The sequence below is a fragment of the Peromyscus leucopus genome, chromosome 2, assembly GCF_004664715.2.
Source record: "Peromyscus leucopus breed LL Stock chromosome 2, UCI_PerLeu_2.1, whole genome shotgun sequence".
NCBI classification, from domain to species: Eukaryota; Metazoa; Chordata; class Mammalia; order Rodentia; family Cricetidae; genus Peromyscus; species Peromyscus leucopus.
This window is the reverse complement of record NC_051064.1, coordinates 59,373,004-59,393,976: the sequence shown is the minus strand read 5'-3', so window position 1 is coordinate 59,393,976 and position 20,973 is coordinate 59,373,004. Positions and strand designations below refer to the sequence as shown.

At 36.9% G+C, this 20,973-nt stretch overlaps 1 protein-coding gene across 1 annotated transcript in view; it reads right to left on the bottom strand.

Annotated features, from left to right (window-relative positions):
* Invs (inversin) overlaps positions 1–20,973 on the bottom strand; it is a 166,929-nt gene that overhangs the window by 135,676 nt on the left and 10,280 nt on the right. Inside the window, 1 exon segment of the mRNA XM_028882764.2 lies at positions 12,020–12,186. Within this exon segment, the coding sequence (XP_028738597.1) occupies positions 12,020–12,186 (167 nt within the window).

Genomic DNA, 20,973 nt, shown 5'->3' with positions numbered 1-20,973 from the left:
GGCTGTGGGGATCACTGAACCTATTCATGGACAGCAGATGATTTATTTTCATGGCTTGGTAAAAGTAGGGGTCAGGGAAGAGATAAAGATGGTTAGGCAATGAATATGGCTGTGGGAAACAAGATTATGTTTAAAACAAAATTCTATAAGCTATGCATATTTTAAAAATGCAATCTTCAAGTCTGCTCTACTGTGTTTGAGAGGTATGATAACATAAAGTAAAAACAAATGCTAGAGTTGATGGAAAGAGCTTTGGATCATGCTGTGAACCTAGTTTATGTGAAACAAACACTCAGTCTTTTTTTGGAGTTGAGATTGGAAAACTGGATTTGGGGGCATATTCTTGAACAGAAGAACCAGAATCTGAGGAAAGATGATGTGAAAACCAGAAAGAATGCTGAGGGTAATTTGAATGTTTCTGTTTAATGTGACATATCAGGAGCACTAAAATGTTAGTCAGAAAACAAACCAAACCAAGCAAAGGCCAAGCTAACTCTGACAGGAATGACAATGACAAAGGCTTTAAAGAGCTTGACCAAATTATGTATAGAGAAACAGACAACACACGATGAATCTGATGCAATGTGACCACTATAGAACTAAACAAAGGTTTTTTCATATTAGAATCATGTCAGAAATTTCAAAACCATGATCTCAACATGTTCCATGTGACTAACAATTACATGCAAGTAGAGGTACATGGACAAAAACTCAACTACTATGTGATCTGCTTGTATGAAATATCTTTAATACATCAATCCATAGAGACAGAAAGCTTATCAGTGGCTGCCTAGGTTGGAGGAAAGAAGCAACAGAAAGAAACTGGTCAACAAGTAAGAGACTTTGCTTTATAGTCACAGAAATGCTTTTCAATAAGATAGAGGTGAAAACTACACATCATGAATGTACTAATGCTCCCAACTTGTCACTTCAAAAGAATTAACTTTGTTATATGAGTTTCACCTAGACAAATTGAGTTTTAGGACTTATTTTTATTTTATGTGTATGTGTCAGTGCTTCCATGTATGTATGTGTACCATGTGTATACCTGGTACCTATATAAGTCATAAGGTGTTGGATCCCTTGGAACTGGAGTCATAGAAGGTTGTGAGTTGCTGTGGCTGCCAGAAACCAAACCTGGGTCCCCTGTAAGGGCAGTCAATGCTTTTACCTGCTGAGCTATATCTGGTTAGTCAGTGTACTGACTTTATATGCGTGGTGTTATATACCTGTAATTCCAGCACCTAGGAGGCAGAGGCAGGAGGATCACAGGATTGATGTCCATCTAAGCTATATAATGAATTCCAGGCCAACCTGGATTATGAGATACCCCATCAAAAAAAATCAGTGAGCAGGTTATATATAGACAGAAGACAAGGGCTTGTTTCAGATATGTTGAAACTGACATTTTTGGAAAGGTATTGAATTAGAGATTTCTAGACAATAGCTGGAAAATCAGGCCTGGAATTAGGGAGAAGAGTTAGTTCTAGGGACAAAGATGTGACAGAATCAACTGAAAGTCCCAGGAGAGAAAGAAGAGTAGTGAAAAAAAAACCAAAGTTTACTGCAGGCTCACAGGAGTCATCTGAAAAATCTAAGAGGAGCAAGTGGTCAAGTACAAATGTCAGAGAAGTGAGGAAGAATAAGGATGGAGTAAGGAAATAGTAAGCCCACACAAATTAGGTCGTACTGTCCTTTATTAAAACAAGAACTACAAACAAGTCATGCTCTATACCCTATAAGATTAATATATAACAGAGAAGTACAGAATAGGGTGATATGCTGGGTAGGCTGAAGTCAATTTGATGCACAAACTAGAGTTATCTGAAAGGAGGGAATCTCAGTTGAGAAGATGCCTCCAAAAGATCCTCTGTAGGGCATTTTCTTAGTGATTGATTGGAGAGGGCCTAGTCCATTGTGGGTGTTTCCATCCCTGGGCTGGTGGTCCTGAGTATAAGAAAGCAGGCTGAGGAAGCCAGTAAGCACCACCTCTTCATGGCCTCTGCATCAGCTCCTGTCTCCAGGATCCTACTCCGTTTGAGTTTCTGTCCTGACTTCCTTCAATGATGGACAGCGATGTGGAAGTATAAGCTGAATAAACTCTTTCCTCTCCAACTTGTTTTTTGGTCATGGTGTTTTGTCACAGCAATAGAAACCTTAACTAAGACAGGCTATAAAAGACAATTCTCCCTACACATTTTTAAACTTTTTTTGAAGAATTTCAGCAAAAATGATTTGAAAATGAAAGTAAAAGTCATTAAGATTTGATTAATTTCTTTATCCAAAAATAAATTTTCCATGTCTTTTGATATAAACATACAGATTGGTTCAGGAAAATGATAGATCAGACAGATAAGGGCAAAGAGAACAAGGCAAATGATTGGTCAGAATGTAAGAGCCATGAGAATAAGGCAAATGTCTGGTCAGAAGGTAAGATCCATGGGGATGGAGATATGTGACAACATTTCTTAAATTTATAAACTATTTTTTGAGTGAAAGAAAAAAGTTATTTTGAAGGTTAGATGTGTAAAGAGTTATGTAGTTTGAAAAATTTTGCTAGTAAGGTTAAAGTCAGTAAATATGTCAAGTTCACTATTTTTTCTAGTTAAGTTACTTATACAGTACTTTGTACATTTAATATATTATTATATATAGTTTTCAGTCTTTTTAAAGTTAGAAATCATCAAGAAAAAAATCTGCTGAAAATGTTTTGACTTTTAATATTTATTGGTTGATTGAAAATACAAGAATTGAATTCAATGACAATTTAAAATGAAATATTTTATTAGGCATATCAATTTCTAAATGCAATTGGAAAGAATATTACAATTAGGAGAGCAATTACTTTGTCTTCAAATAATGTTCAAGTCTGTGTGTTTGTAAACATTATGCAAAAGTTATCTGCTTTCGATGGTTTCTGGACAGATGTTAGTACTGACATTTTATTTCTTTTTTTTTTTTTTTATTTATTTATTATGTATACAGAAGATGCAGATTCATTACAATGTTGTGAGCACATGTGGTTGCTGGAATGAATCAGGATCTGAGAGCAGCGATGTCTTACATTGAGCCATCTTAGACATTTTATTTCTTGAATATTCACAATTTTATGAAGTAGGTAAGGTAGTAATATAAACCCTATTTTTACAAAGCCTTGGAGACTTAAATTACCTGTGTCAGGTCACAAGCTAGTGAGTGATGTCTTGTGGTACCAGATGCCTTTGAATTATGAATGGAATATAAATCTTGAAACTTCAGATCCAATTTCTTTTTCATTATGCCATATTAACTCAATAAAGAGTTAGAAATCAGTAGGTCCTTGTTATCCAGTGAAGAACAAGTTCTCAGTTCACATCAGCTTTTCTATTGCTTTGCACTTAAATCCCAAGCATGAGAGTTTTATGGAATCAGGGTGTTGTGTTTGGGAGATGGGAGATGGGGACCAATGGTCCTTCATAGTCCTCTAAGTCTCCACTCATCATCCTTGTCAGAGATTGGTTCAATAGGACATAAACTTTCTTATCTAGACTACTCAGCTTTTGGGTCAAAACATCTCACTTCAGGCCTTTAATTATAAAGCCCACAGCAAATTGCTTTCCCATTTGTATAATGAGAATAATTTCCCAGGGAAATTCTGGTTTTATAACTAGTTGTCAGCAATATTCAGATGTGTTCTAAATTCATGCCATGCTCACTAAACAAACAAACCTACTTGTCAAAGTCCAAACTCCCCCACTATGCTTTGGAATGCTTTGTTCTTACTTTCCAAGGGACTTTGATTCAGAAATCATCTACTTTCCCCCTAAATTTGTGTGTTTGTATATGTGTACATGTATGTGGATATGTGTGCACATGTGAATGTAGAGGCCAGGGGTCAACCTTGAGTTCTTCCTCAGGAACTGTTCACCTTGATTTTGTTTGAGTCAAGGTCTCTAAAGCCTAAAGTTCACTGATTAGGCTGAGTTTGCAACACCACTCTCATTTAGTTCTTCTTCTTTAATTGGCTCTTTGTAAGTTTATTTTCCTTAAAGTAACCTTCAATATTAGTGCTTCCTATTTCTGATCCTGTTTCTCTCTATATTCCACACTTGGACACTGCAACTCCTCTGGCCTCTATTTGCACTAACAACTCTAGTTCAGGTCTCACTTTGCAGATCCAAACTAGTATAGCAAAATTTCCGGCACCTGTCAACTACCAAGATATTCTATGGAGACTTAGCATTGAGCTTTTAATCTGAACTCAATAACTCTTCTTCTCACTATTGCTCCTTGATTAATATATACTACCTTTGTGAATAATGCCACCCAAAGTCAGTGATACCAATTAATCTAAGGACTTAGTATCTAGACAAGGCCAATGGCAGTGAACATGGGAAGATCACATAAAAACAAATAATGTAGGCAAAACAGAGCAGTAGTTCTCAAAGGGTTTTGTCAGCATCACTGTCTTTACCTTGGAACTTGTTAAAGAAGTGAACTCTCTGGTTTCATGTTGCCTCAGCTGAATTAAAAACGCCAGAAGTTGGCCCAGAAATCTGTGTTTTCATAGGTAGTCTAGGTGATCCAGGCATGTCTAGTTCTAAAAATTCAAGGATCAGATCACGGGTATAGGGCTTTCATATTTCTCTAGAAACTCAGGAGGGAAATGCAACCTTAGAGCTTACATGCCCAGGCCAGGAACCATCATTGGTTCCATCCTCCCTGATCTTATCTACAGGTAATGATTACAAATTTCTAGACAGGGGCTGGAGAGAGGGCTCAGAGGTTAAAAGCACTGGCTGAACTTTCAGAGGTCCTGAGTTCAATTTCCAGCAACCACATAATGGCTCACAAAGTTTTAGATATTTTACCATAGATAAATAATATTTCCCATGGAATAATAATACATACACAGTAGAGGACATAAATTTTAAGAAGACAGACTGATACATTTTCATGGAGGCACCATATATACTAAGACACAGAACATTTCTAGCACCCTGAAAAGTTCCTTCATGTCCTCTCAGTCATTACTCTGTAGGTGACCACATATCTGACTTCAGTCACCAGAGATCAGTTTTGCCTGTTCCTGAAATCCCTATATATAACAGGAACATTTAAAATTAATCTCCTTCATTCAATACAATGTTTATAAAACTCACTTATGAGGCTGAGTGTACCAACACTTAGATTTGCCAAACTGTGTACACAGAGATTTATTTACCTATTTTCCTGTCGATATATATTTAGGTTATTTGAGCTATTATTAAAACACTGGGGCAGGTGCATGATAGTTCAGTGATATAGCACTGACCTAGCATGTGCAGAATCTTGGCTTCTATTCTCAGCCCTGCAAAACAGAAAATATTTTTTTCTTTTATGAATAGAGTCTTGATCTTTTGCAAACACTTTTTTTTTGGTAGAAAGAGAAGCTCATTTACCGTATGTATTACTAAGGCTTAAATTTACAGTTGTGTGTCTAGTAGGTAGGTAGGTAGCTTCTTTAGTTTTCTATGGTGGATACACTAATTTATACTCTCATGAAAGTGTTGAGTTTCAGTTCTTCCACATTGCTACCACCAACTGGGGTATCAACTATCTTCCATCTTCATTTAAGACATTCAAGTGGCTGAGCAGTGGTATCTTACCATGGTATTTGTATTTTCCTAATTACTGATGATGATGTATACCTTTTCATATGTCTTGTGGGTGTTTTGATATAATCTTTAGTGAACCAGGACTACATGTTTCAATATAAGTACATCTCAAAAACATTATAGTCAATTTTAAAAAAGTTGCAGAATGATGTATATCACATCATACTAATTCATTTAAAAGTTTAAGCATATAAAATAATGTTGCTTATGAGTATGAGTATATGTTAGAAAAATATTCATGGAATTGAAACTACCAAACTCAATCCAACTTACCCCATCTTATTCATCTTAAAGATAAGGAAACTGGGCATAAAATTGTTATTTATAAGTAAATTAAATGCATAGAGTTTTATAAAATCTGCTTACAAAATTTTAAAGGGAGATGATGGAAAATGGAAAGAAAATAAATATATCTACTTATTTAAACTTTAACAGTTTTGAAGCCCATACCTTTCATAATAAATTATTCACTAATTCATTCCTGTTTATTAAACAAATGCTGTCTATTAAGTGGCAAGAACTATGCTAGAACTGTAGCTATAAAATCAGGTAAGACATGGCCTCTGTCCTCAGCTTAACTGGAGGGAGGTAAAATTCATTTAAAGAGATATGTTAGATATATTAGAATCTAGCAAGATTCAAAAATAAATAAAACAAAGTGACTGCCTGGTGTTTCAAGGTTTTTTTTTTCCTGTTTTTTTTTTTTTTTTTTTTTTTTGCAAAAAAGAGACATAACTAACTTGAGGCCAGCCTAGTCTACAAAGTGAGTTCCAGGACAGCCAGAGAAGCTGTTATACAGAGAAGCCCTGTCTTGAAGAAAAAAATACAAACAAACCAAAAAAGGAAAACAACAAAATGAGACATGACAGGTGACAGTTACAACACAAAACAACAAGCACTAAAAGATATAAACAAAGTACTATAGGAATATATTTCCCTTACCTATAAACCAAATAATTCCCTTACCAATAAACCTAAAGAAACCAAACACTAAAAACCAATATAGTTTTGTATTATATAAAATACACAATAACATGAGCATAGTATCAATAATAATACTTACTGTGATTGTTGCTATATATTAAATGAATTCATTATAAGATAGGTGGGCCAGCTGCAAGAAAGTTGTCCATCTTGTATTCCAACACAGTACTAGTTATGTTGTTCTTTTATTTATGTTTGTAAATGAATCATGGCCATATTCATGAACACTGAGTTACACAAATAGCAAATATGTGTGTGTGCATGTGTCAACCTGAGGTGTCACTCATCAGGTTTCATCCAACTTGTATTAGACAGAGTTTCTCACTGGTCTGGAGCTCATCTATTAGGGTGAGCTGACTGGATATGTCTGTCTCTGTATCCCAGAACTGAGATTATAAGCATGTGCCATCATACCAGCTTTTTTTTTTTTTGTTTGTTTGTTTTTTGAAAGAGTCTCTCTACATACCCCTGGCTGTCCTGAAATTCACTATGTAGCCAGGCTGGTCTTGAACTCACAGAGATCCTCTTGCCTCTGCCTCCCGAGTGCTGGGATTACTGGTATGCACCACCATACCTGGCTTCATTCTAGCTTTATTACACAGATTCTAGGAATTAAACTCAGGTCCTCAGGTTTACATGACAGGTACCTCATCTACTCAACTATCTTCTCAGTCTAAACAACACACTGCTAAGATCACAGATACCAGATTTCAATGGGATAAACAATACTTGAAAAGAAGTTCATGTTGATGAAAGGAAAGGAAATTTAATGAGGACTCTACCAAGAGCCACAACCTATAGCAGACATTTGAGATTTATTTTTCCTACTCTGTCAAATTACATAATCATGACTACCTTGGAAATGTCTTGCAACCACTTGCTGAGTCAACATGTCCATGGTGTATCTCTTAGATTCAGCTCTACTTCACTGGTCGACTATACCTCACTATACACCTACACTTTCTTCCTCCTTCAAAGAAAAGAGCTTTGATTGCCATGTTAACCTCCTTAGATACTTCAGTTATGTAACTTTTCAGATTTCCTAAATGGCTCCATTGTAGAAAGAATTTTTCATTAGAAAAAAAAAACATAGGTATTGCATTGTACAAAAGCCAGTACAAGTTGGTATTATATGGCTGAAAATTAATGAGCTTGTGCTAGCAAAATTATCCATGTGTTTTAAAGTAAGAATGAATCCCTATACAAAAATCAATTTTTTAGGGACTAAAAGACTTAACTGTGAAAGAAAATGTAAGATAATTCAAAAATAATCAGTGCTCAGCCTTCCCACTTCCCAGCTGCTGTTTCCTGCCAGGTTTTACTGAGCCCCGCCCTGCATAAGCACAGTTTAACTGTTGACTAGACAGAACTTGTGGCAGGAATTCTGGGTTCTTCCTCCACTGTTCTCTCCACTCCAGTAACATTATCTGTACTTTGGTTCCTTCAGTTTCTTAAGGCTGTTAGGGTTGTATTCATCTGCATTATAACTGGGCAAATACTTTTAAAGGAAAAAGCCAGGATGACTGTGGTACTCTTCATACAGGCTTTCTTTCCCTAAATAATTATATTTTCTTAGATTATGTCCATGCTGATTATTTTCAAAGGTTTTGAACAGTGGGTATATATTTTCCAAGTTATATGAGATATATGCATATATGTCTGGTGGAGTGGCTAGTTGAAAATCAGCAGGCATGATCAGAATGGATGTCTTGTCATGGAAGTCTTTTCTTGGGTTCTCTTTTTTTCTGGTTTGTCTCTTTTACCTTTAAACATTCATCGGTGGTTATTGTATATTGTCTTTGATTTTTCCAATACTGCAGCATTTCATAGGCTAAATAGGTTGTTTCTATTGACTTGTGTTCATGGTTAACTGCTTCCTTATGTGTTTGGCTGTCTTTTATTAGGAGATCATCTTTGGTTTATTTTAATATGGGGGAATCCTTGAAATTTAATGCAAAGTTGTTCTTTAAAGTGTGTGTGTGTGTGTGTGTGTGTGTGTGTGTGTGTGTGTGTGTGTGTATGTATGTGTATGTTTCGACAGTATGTTTAATAGATTGTTATCTCCATATAGAAACAGTATGTCGCTTTAATAGACTCTGGCGGATCTGTGATCAGTTCTACCATATTAGAGTCTGTTAAACAAATATATTTCTTGATCATTCAATATCATATTCCTGCTTTTTTATGTGTTCACTTTTGATTTCTTAAAAATGATACTTTATCGGAAGCCTAAAATCAAACATAACACCCAGGTCTGACTGGGCAGAGCAAGGTACTAAAGAATTACTCCCACTCTTGCTCTGGAGAGAGAGTCTAGTAGTATAACTTAAAGATACATCCCTGCTCTTGGCAAGCATGTAAAAAAAGCAACAGCAAAGGGGGGTTGTAGCTATCAGATACTTGAAAGAGCTTGAAACTTATAATGTATGTAAAAAACTACATAAATTCTAAGAGATAAATCTTAATTCTATTTATTCTTTGACACGATAAAAACCATAATTAAAAAAAATCAAGGCTAACAAGATGGCTCAGTCAGTGGATGTGGTAGTTTGAATGAGACTGTACCCCATGGACTCAGATTTTTGAATACTTAGTTCTCAGTGATAGCCATCTGGTAAAGTTTAGGAGATGTGTCCTCACTGAAGGAAGTATGTCACAAGGGCTGTGCTTTGATATTTCAAAGCCTTTTGTCACTCCCAGTTTGCACTTTCGGCTTCCTGTCTGTGGATCAAGATGTGAGTTCTCAGTTGCTGTTCCAGGAACCATGCCTTTTCATGGACTCTAACCCTCTGGATCCATGAGCTCAAATAAACTCTTTCTTCTATAAGTTTCCTTAATCATGCTGTTTTATTACAGCAGCAGAAAAGTAACTTATACAGAGCAAAGGCATTTGCTGCACAAGCTTGGAGACCCTCAAATTTAAGTTCCATCTTCAAAACGCAGGTAAAAGTAGAGAGAACAGACTCTGACCTCCACATATGCTCACACTCCATGTATACACAACACACACAAGAACTTTAAAATTTAAAAATATCAAAATAAGAAGCCTGGTGTGGTGGCTTGCACCTCTAATTCCAGCATTAGGCAACTTAAAGTGGATGAACTGCCACAAGTTTGAAGCCTGTCTATGCTGCACTGAGACCCTGTCTCAAAGCAAAACAAACATACACACACACATACACACACACACACACAACCACCACCACCCACAAACATAAAAGCCCACAAAATAAGCAAGCAAGCAAACAAACAAAAACATTCCCAAATTAACACTGTAACAAAAAGCAACATAAAATAATGTGTTGCATCTGACAAAGCTAAGTTGGCTGATGAGGCAAGTCCCTCTGTCAACCATGCTGGTCATATTAACTCTAAGATGTCACAGTTTTAGATCATCAACTTAAATCCTTATCTCTCTCTCCAATAATCTACTTGATGTCAGGGCTTCCAACCACATTTTTTAAAGTTGAATTTCATACCTAAGTGTCTCACAAAGAAGTCTAAATAGCACCAAATTCTTAATATTGGGGCCATTCTTAATTGTTTTATGATAACAAGTAAATGTAGTTAGCCTTCCCAAGTGGGTAACTTTGTTAGCTGACAAGCCTGGGTGAACGATTATAAATACTGGAGTAGCAGTCAAAACTGAGGTTAAACATGGTGGGTTTTTTATTTTTAAGAAATTACTATAATGAAATCAATTCAGGAGAAGTAACCAGAAGCAAACTGACAGACCTCACTGACGCGTGTGTAGGACAGCACAGTGAGCAGTAGATCTTAATGTCAGTATCGTGTCATGCATTCAGCTCACGAAAAGGTATTTTTCTAACCTTTCAATTAATCAGCTCTGCCTGGTCATATTTTTAAATGGGAAATACCACCAATAGTTTATGCTGGATCTAACTCAGGCTCATTGTTTTCTTTATTACAAAAATACGAGGCCGTGCGGTGGTGGCACACGCCTTTAATCCAGCACTTGGGAGGCAGAAGCAGGCGGATCTCTGTGAGTTTGAGGCCAGCCTGGGCTACCAAGTGAGTTCCAGGAAAGGCGCAAAGCTACACAGAGAAATCCTGTCTCAAAAAACCAAAAAAAAAAAAAAAAAAAAAAAAAAAAAAAAAAAAAAAAAAAAAAAAAAAAAAAAAAAAAAAAAGCAACAAAAAAAAAATACCATGACTAAAAGTATGTCTTATAAACCAAAACTTTATGGTGGGGGGATGGTTTTTAGGCAAGTCTTTGAATTAATTTAGAAGCTTCTTGTTTTATCTTTTTATTGTGTTTATCTTAAAAATCTGAACTCTGAACCTGGTGTGGTGGCCCACGCCTTTAATTCCAGCACCTGAGAGGCAGAGGCAGGCAGATCTCTGTGATATTGAGGCCAGCTTGGTCACAGAGTGGGCTCCAGGACAGCCAGAGCTACATAGTAAGACCTTATCTAAAAAAAAAAAAAAAAAATCTGAGCTCTGTTGAAACAATGACTTTAAAAACTTGAATTTGAAACCACTGATATTAGCAACATAATGTTATATTTTTAAAAAGCTGAAATTACACTAAAAAGGTGAAAATAAATTTCTTTATGGCCTTAATGCCACAGATTTCTAAGGAGAATGAAACTTTTCATTGTAATAGTAATATCCATGAGGGAAAAAAATTAAACCATGCAAAGCACAAAGATTCACGTTCATTTCCAACACTAAGCCCAAGCATGGGTATGACTGTTGTGTTTTGTTTTAGTCTTTATCCTCCCTCCATAGATGACTTTGTGTGTATGTGCAAGGGTGCTTGCACTGTATGTTTCTATGTGTGGAGGCTACAAATCAGCTCTGGCCATTGCTTCTCAGGTGCCATCCACCTTGTGTTTTGTTGACACAGGGGTTCTTTATTGGCGTAGAACTCACTGCTTATGTTAGTCTGGCTAGCCAGTGAGCCCATAGATGGGCCTGTCATTAGCTCTCCAGGTTTTTAATGTAAGTTTGGGGAATACTTGTGCTTGTAGGCAAGCACGTCTTCAATCGAGCCAGTTCTTCACCAACAGTCCCAGTTATCCGTGTTTTATACCTGTGTTATTACACCCACGTTTACAGAATACTTTTGTAGACACCCAGAAGCCTGGGTGTCTACCTCTGCCATTTATTATTCATTGCACAGTTCCACCAGTCAGGTAACAAAGAGCCACAGTCTCTTCTTCAAGGTAATTTGACTTCTCACCTTTAAAAATTTTTTTTTCTAAACAAGAATTTCAAATATATTTTTGAAAATACTATATTTCTTTTTTCCATTTTTATTAACAAAATTTTATTTATTCATTTTACATACCAAAGATCCCCCTCTTCCCTCCTTCTGCCCCTTCAGCCTCCCCCTCCCAATCCAGCCCCCATTCCCTCCAAACCAGACTTCTCACCTTTTGAGCTGCAAGGTGGAGGGCTGTTCTCCGGCTATGGTCAGTTTTATTGATATCTGCTCCTGCTTTTAGAAGAGCATCTGCACAGTCCAGTCTGTCTGCCAACACACAATACATAAGTGGTGTTCTCCCAAATTGGTCTTCTTTGTCTTTAAGAGCAGGGTTTCCTGCAAGCATAAGAGAGAGTGATATTTAATAATTGTCCTTATTACTAATATAAGTAGGAGATACATTCACTAAATCCTTATTATTGAGTACTGTACTAAATCCTTTGTATATTATTTCACTTTAATTCAGTCTATGGGGTAGATATTAGCATTCCTATATTATCAACAACTGAGGCTCAGAAAAATTTATGAACCTATATACATGTATACTGGGATTAGATGGCAGAGCTAGAATACAAACTGGCTGATGACTCTAAAGGTCATATTTGTATTATATTACTTTTAGTAAATATTTTGAGATATGGGGATATTCATGTTTCTCCCTTATTTTTTTCTTTTGTCAACAAATACTCATTTGGTACTAATCATATAGTGTGTATTATGAATGCTTTTATGAGTGATAAAAAAAATCTTATTTTGTTCCCTTTTCTAGACAAGAAGAACAAGTATAAAGTATCTTGATCCCCTGCTAATTACAATGAAAACCTGTGCAAAATAATTGAAAAGAAAATAAGAGAGGACTTTGGTGGCAAGTGGCCTAAATATATGGGTGTGTGTGTGTGTATCACCTTCTAGTCTACTGTCCTTATTACTAATATAAGTAGGAGATACATTCCCTAAATACCTACTGTGCTAAATCCATTGTATATCATTTCATTTTAATTTAGTCTATGAGGCAGATAATAGCTTTCTGACATTATTGACAATTGAGGCTCGGAGAAGTTTCTTGACCTATATATGCATACTGAAAGTAGATGGCAGAGAAGATTGGGAAATAGGTAGCCCTGCCACATGATTCTTTCTGACTATTCCTGTTCTACTCTGCACAAAGATGAAAAGAAAACACACCTTTCTCCTCCCTACTGGGTGTTTGGGAGGAGCCTTGCCAGCTACTGTACCCTAAATTAAGCAAAGGATAGCAGTGAGGTATTATCTTACCCTCTCTTAATTACAGACCAGGAGAGGATATGGAGAGGAGGTGCCTGAAGAAAGCAGTTCTTTAAATTGGTGCATGGCATCATGGGCAACCTGACCAATGCCTGTGAAACTGACCAGAATCAGGATAGCAAAGGCTCTGGGAACTGAACTACAGGTGGAATCCTGCCCAGATCCTAACCCAGGACAGAGCCCAGAAGTAGGAAAGGCCAGATGAGCCTGCAAGGGATCTGAAAACTAAGTTGACATTTGAACCAAAGTCCATAAATTTGAAACAGGATATTTATTCATCACCCATCACATAATGGTACTATTTATCATAACTACAAAGTGGAATCACAAATAATCTGCTGATGAATTGGTAAACAAAATGCCATAGGTCCACAAACTGAAATAATATTCAACAAAAGGAACAAAATCCAACATATATTACAACTTGGATGGACCTTGAAAACATATGATAAGTGAAAAAAAACTGGTCCAAATACCATATGTTATATGATTTTATTGATATTAAATGTCTAGTACTAATATATCTATTCAAACAGAGAGAGTTATTAGCAGTCACCATTAACTTTGAGGAGTCTGTTGGATTTGAGCTAGTCCTAGATAAGGAGTATAAGATTTCTTAGCAGGGAATGGTAATAAAATTGTTTATTAAGTATGTGACTAAATAAAATAATTAAATTGTATGGTTTTGATTGGTAAACTGGATGGAATGTTAATTTTATCTTAATAAGAGCACTTAGGAAAAAGTTGACTACATATAAGTTGAAATGGGATACTAAAACCATTCAATAAATGGAAAGGCAGACAATGAAAAGGAAGCAAAGAAATTAGAAACCAAAGGAGCATACAATGAACTGAAAATCTTAACTCCTAACACCTGCAATTACATTAAATGTAAATGTTATATAAGCACACTGTTAAAAAAAGACAAGAGACAGAAAAAAAAAGACCCAATGACCCAACTACATGCTAGTTATAAAAACATCCATTTACTATATAATAACAAATGGTTAAAAGTAAAATTGGAGCAAAGACCTAACATGCAAGCATTAATCAATAGAGTTGAAGTAGGTTAATATCTAAAAGGATAGACAACAGCAAAGACAACTATGTGGAACAAATAGAGTCATTCTGTAACTATAAAAGGGTTAACTCAACAAAATATATAGTAATGCTAATAAATACTAATAAAAGTGCCGGTGCACACCTTTAATCCCAGCACTCAGGAGGCAGAGCCAGGTGGATGTCTGTGAGTTCAATGCCAGCCTGGTCTACAGAGTGAGATCCAGGACAGGCACCAAAACTACACAGAGAAACCCTGTCTCAAAAAAAAAAAAAAAAAAAAGCAAATTTAACCCAAAAGGAGGAGGAAGAACATAATAAAAGTAAGAATAGAGATCAGTGAAATTAAAATGAGAAAAACAACAGAGAAAAATCAGTGAAACTAAAAGCTCTTAGAAAATAAAAAAAATCTACAATTGGACTGGTAATTAAAAACAGATTATACTAGATGGGACAGTGTTGTAGTCAACAGTAGAACACTTGCTTGCATATATGAGGCCCTAGGGTCAATCCCCAACATTGTAAAAACAAAATAATAACAAATGCCAGTGAAAACAGATTTTTATGAGGAATGAAAGAAAAATTATCAGTACAGACTTCAGACCATTAGAAATTTGAAAACAAGGGAATATCATAAATAATATTATACCTATAAATATTTAATCTAAGAGAAATGGATAAATTCCATGGAAGATATATTCTATTAGATGTATAGATATTTTCAATGGTATTTGCAGTAAGCAAAATTCTGAGATGGCACCTGTATTGGTTTGAATGAAAAATACCCCCATAGGCTCATGTGTCTGAATATTTGGTCGCCAGTTAGTGACACTATTTGAAGTGTTATGGAACTTTTAGTATGTGGAGCTTTGCTGGAGGAAGTATGTCAATGGATGTGGGATTTCTTCCCATGCACTGTATCTGTTTCCTGTGTGTGTGTGTGTGTGTGTGTGTGTGTGTGTGTGTGTGTGATATGTGATCTTTCAGCTTCCTGTTCCCTACCATTATGAAAATCTAGTCCTCTGGAACCATAAGCCAAAATAATCTGTTCCTTAAGCTGCCTTTGCTCATGATGTTTTATCACAGCAACAGAAATGTAACTAATATAGCAAGTAGGATGCTTACTTCCTAGAATACATGCCCTGTATGACCCCCTCTTTTTTTTTTTTTTGGTTTTTTTTCGAGATAGGGTTTCTCTGTGTAGCTTTGCGCCTTTCCTGGAGCTCACTTGGTAGCCCAGGCTGGCCTCGAACTCACAGAGATCCGCCTGGCTCTGCCTCCTGAGTGCTGGGATTAAAGGCGTGCGCCACCAACGCCCGGCTATGACCCCCTCTTAAGTGAGGGTAGTCTTTGGATGTGATAGGGTATCATCCCATGATTATCTTCTGTTTGGTGGTAAATATGATGGGGTTTGCAGCATAATTAAGGTCATTAATCACTGAACTTAAGTTAATCATGAAAGATTAACTTGAGTGGCCTTTTAATGACTGATTCATGAGTGACTGATTATTGATTGTGGTGCTGGGGATCAAATTCAAGGCTTAGTACTTATTTTTCATACACACCACCACCAAGCTATACCCTCAACCACTTGGGTTGCTTTTTAAAATAATTTAGAGATAAGGCAGGGGGTTAGAGAGATTTGAAGCAGCCAAGACACTTACCTGCTGTCTTAAGAGAGGCCAGCTGCCATAGATGTTAAAGCTACACAAAAGTAAATTCTGCCAGTGTGTACTTGGAAGAGAATTCTGAGTCTCAGCTGAGATCCACCATTGCTGACAATCTGTTAGCCCAGCTAAGCCATGTCTAGATGCCTGATCAGAGAAACTGGAAGATGATAAATATTTGTTGTTTTAAACTAAGTTTGTGCCAATTCTTAGGCAGCACTAGAAAACTTTTATAGTATGACATCTGTTAAAGAAATCAACTTTTAAGTTATTCCTTCCTATAGGGGGCTGGGGAGACGGCTCAGTGGTTAAGAGCATTGGCAGCTTTTCTAAAGGTCCTGAGTTCAATTCCTGGCAGCTCACTGTCATGGGATCTGAGGCCCTCTTCTGGCGTGTAGATGTACATACACATAGAGCACTATAGACATAAATAAATTTAAAAAAGAACATGAACATTAAAAAAAGTTATTCCTTCCTATAAAGTAGTACTAAGATAATGTACTAAAAATTCTCCCAAGCAATTTTTTTGTACAAAGGTGTTTTTAAAATTATTATGGAAAGGCAAAAATGTAAAGACAGAAAGTTATTTCAGGAACCAGGGATGTAGTTCAGTATAGAGTACTTGCTTACTATGTGAGGCCCTGGGTTCCATCTACAGCAATGAGGAGAAAAATAATTTTTGAAAGAAAAACTAAAATTGGAGCCCTTTGTAATGTATGGTTTGAAGACACAGAGCTACAGTAATGAAGATCGTGTGGTAACAGCAAGGACCACTATAGATCAATATAGTATATGGATCAATACAGCAGATCTGAAAGTATTGGAAACACTTGCATGTACGTGATTCATTGATTTTTACAAAGCTGCAAAGGCAAACCACAGAGCAGTATTTTAAACACATGTAGCTGGAAAAATTTGGAATTCATTGGTTAACCAAACCAAACCAAACCAGCCAAAGGCTTTCCAGGCTTACCAGGTTAGGCAAGAGAGTAAAGATTGGGTGACATAAAAACCACAGGAACTTATTTTCCATCATTATGGGCATAGAAACCTAAGATCAAGGTGCCAGCAGGGTTGGGTTCTGGTGAGGGCCCTCTTCTGGGTGGCAGACTGCAGACTTTTATATTTTTAAATAGTAAGGAAAAAAAAAAAAAAGGCAGAGAGCTCTCTAATCTCATCTGTCAGAGTTCACTCTCAAAACCTAAATTACTTTTTAAAGGTCTCACCTCTGACTATCATTTCAATACATGAATTCTGGGAGGACATAAATATTTAGTTCATAAACAGCATAGAAGATAAAAATCACTTCCGAATGCATCACATATTTAAATGTACAACTATAACTATATAAAACTCTTAGAAGCAAACAAAGGTAAATATCTTTGTGACCTGTATTAAGGATTTCTGAGATATGATCCCCAAATAATCCATACACAAATTAACTTTCACACTAATTTCAAACTTTTGTGTTGGGAAAACATTGTTAGAGTATAAAAAGACAAATATAAAGTGGGAGAAAATATTTGCAAAACACATATCTGATAATGCCTTCTTTCCAGAGTAAGCAGCTGCTGCAACTGATTACTAAAATGACAGATGATGAAATTAAAAAGGTGAGGAATGTGTGAATAGACATTTCACCTAATTTCCACATGAAAAAGCAGGCGACACTGTTAATACACGGGAATGTAAACGGACCTACAATGGGCACCACTGCACTTCCACCAGCACAGCTGGAGTGCAAACAAAACCCAAAGGACAGCAGCAATGCAGAGGAGAAGGGAGAGCTGCTAGGTACTGCTGCAAGGAATGCAAATGGTGCAGCAGAGCCACAGCTGAAAACTGCCTGCTTCCTATTATCCACAATAAACTCTCACCACAAGGCCCAATACTCCCTTCACCTACACTGAGGAGAAGGAAAAGCACAAAAGCCAGTGTTCACACAACAACCTGTCTGTGGATGTTTATGGCAGTTTATTTCCTAACTGTGAAGAGTAGAAACATCCTGATAATTCTCCAGACAGTGAACAAACAAGGAGCAAGAAAAAGGAAAAGGCCAAAGGCTCATCCAACATGAAGGAACACTCAAATACTTTGGGTCAAGTGAATGAAATCAATTGTAAAAAATCACACAGAATGATACATTTACATGGTATTTTGGAAAAAGGAAAACTGTAGGGGCAGAAAACACCAGTAGTTACCAAAGGCTGGGATATGGGGAGGGATACAATAGGAGGGGTCACATGTGACCTTGAAGGCATGGCAGAACTGCTCTATATTGTCAATGTTATTACACGTGGTTGTGATTAGACACTTGTCAGAAATTAAAATAATGGTATACAAAAGGAAATCTTACTGTGTTGTGTGCCATTAAACTTAAAACCAGTAACCAAAGAAGAGCCATAGCTTTTGCCATGCACTTTCAGTGAAAATTTTTGCTGCCTTTGCCTGAGGTACTGATCAGGCCCTTCTGTACTGGCTGAGAGTAACTGCACATATACTACGTGTGAGGGATGGCAATTGCTTGTGTGGTAACTTGGCCTGAACTCTGCTGACGAGAGAGGCACTGACCAAGAGAAAGGTTTTATTTGAGGAAACAACAATACTAGATAAAGAGAGCACATGGTTCTTCTGCCTAGGCTGTTCTGTGCCTGAATTTAAGCTATTGTGCTGGGTTTTAAAAACATAATGTAAATTTTTTTTGAGGTTCTCTTCAAATCCTTCCATATACCCTACCCCTTTCTTTCAAATTCATGGCTTCTAAAAAGAAAAGTCTGTTGTGCTTGTGTTTGTGTGTGGTGTATGTTTCCTAAATATATAAATGCAACCCGCTCAGTCCATATAATATTACTTTTATGTATATGCTTTTAGGGCTGACTATTTTTTATTGGCTAACCAATTGGTATGGTGTTCCCCAGGAGAATATTTCTCCCCCTTTTAGCATTCCCTATTGGCTTGTAGTTCTTTTTATAGGTTTGAGGCCTTGTGAGCCTTTCCATTACTGTGTTATTTTTTAGAAAATACTCCAGCACATATTCTAAACCTGGGTGTATTGGGATCTAGAAAGACTAATTGCTTCTCAGACATTTACCGTTTTTTTTTTGTGTATATTGGTAACAAAACAAAGAAATCACTGCTTGAAATTCAAATATACAAATAGAGTCAGGCTGTGTATAAGTCCTAGAGAAGGCAGCTGGTCTGCTTTATAACCTTGGTTTTGAAGATGGAAGCAGTTTAACATTTGAATCAACATGTCTGACAACAGAAGTTATGCAAAAGGCATGTTAGTGATCCAATTATTTTCTCTATAAGGTCTTCAATATTGAATCCAGAAGACTGCACAGAACTACCACTTCATTTATAGGTAAAGTCTCACTGAAGCCCAGGCTCACTTGAGACCTCTAAAATGTAACATAAGTAAGCATGACTATTTTATTTGTGTGAGTCCCCAGCCACCAAGGTAAGACTTCTAAGGAATATGCTGTAGTAAGGATAGTTGTCTTTCATGAGGAAAGGACACTATGAAGGTGTTAAATTTGCTAGGGTTCCATAAAGATGGTAGTAGCCAGATGTCAATGTTAATAATATTTTAAAACCTTATAAAGTGTGATTCCTCTTTGGAAGCTCAAGAAAGCAAACTGAACTAGGAACTATAGTCCCAAGAATCAATGAAGAAAACTGGAGAATCACCATGCTCTGGCATAATCCTAACTGATTAGACTCCTCAGGTCCAAAGTGAAGGCAGCACCATGGGACTAATGTGCTATTCTGCCACCTAAAAGAGAGCACTTCAGGCTCACAGCTGCTTTCTCCTTTGTCTCCTGTGATACAGGAAAACCATGCACTTGACTTCAATCCCTGGCAGACTTTGCTTTTGTTTAACTAGTAGTTATATTTCCCAAAAGGGAAGCTTTAATTGGGTTATGTCACCACCATTCAGTATGTTGTGCCTTTGAGGCAAAATCTATTTGAGGAAATTGAAAGTATATAACCCTTATTCATTATTACAAAAAGCATCTTGTGGGTCCAGCCTTGTGTCACTTGGGGGTAGGTTAGGGTGGGGGACACATAATGACTTTTGGGACAGTTTCTGAGTAATGAGAATACTATAGGGTTCAGGGGTTTTAGGCCTAAACAACATACCGAGGGAGGGCTTTATTTAATTAGCCTAATCTCTTTCTATTTTCTTCAATTATAACATTAGCTAATACATATCAGACCCATACAAAAATAATATTTTGGTGACAAATAAAGCATTTTGGTGCCTGGGAATTTTAAGTAACATCAACATGTTGCTACAGAGGTAGAGCTTATGAGAGAGGCTGGCATTCTCAGGGACAGCTAACATAGAAGCAGTTGGCTAGTGTGCCTTGTGGTTTTAATTATTCTGTCAATTGTGGAGATGGCTTCTCTTCCATGACCGATTGGGGCTTGTTTAGCTAGGGCTAGCAATCTGCTGTGTCTGAGCACAGCTCGGAAGGTTGAGTGGAACTGTGTTCGAAAGCCACTGCTCGATCTCACTCAGTTGTTGCAAGGCTAGTTGAAGCAGCAGAATCTGAGTGGTTACTGGGCTGGTTGGCGAGAAAACCTGAGCTCTAATGAAAAGGAATGGCCTCACTAGCAGTGACAGCTGTGTCAATCTCCAACTTCTGTATCACCACACTGGTCACACAAATAAATGGGATTCTCCACTGATATCCTGCTGCCTGTTTGAACATGTCATCTTCACCTGATACCATGGGTGTATTATTTCATTAGCCTTACTTATTTCCCTACACTTTTCATAATGTCACAGTCTTGGGAAGACATTTGCTGTCACTGAGAGTACTCCAGAGTTTACAAAATGTTTAAAAGTATTTTTTTTGCCAGGTGGTAGTGGTGCATACCTCTAATCCCAGCACTTGGGAGGCAGAGGCAGGTGGATCTTTGTGAGTTCAAGGCCAGCCTGGTCTACAAAGCAAGATCCAGGAAAGGCACAAAGCTACACGAAGAAACCCTGTCTCAAAAAAAAAAAAAAAGTATTTTTTTTAAAATTATAATCATTACAAGCATCTGAAAAAATCACTTGCACCCATGACTACTTCAGAATTACTATGGCTGGGAGACCTGTCAC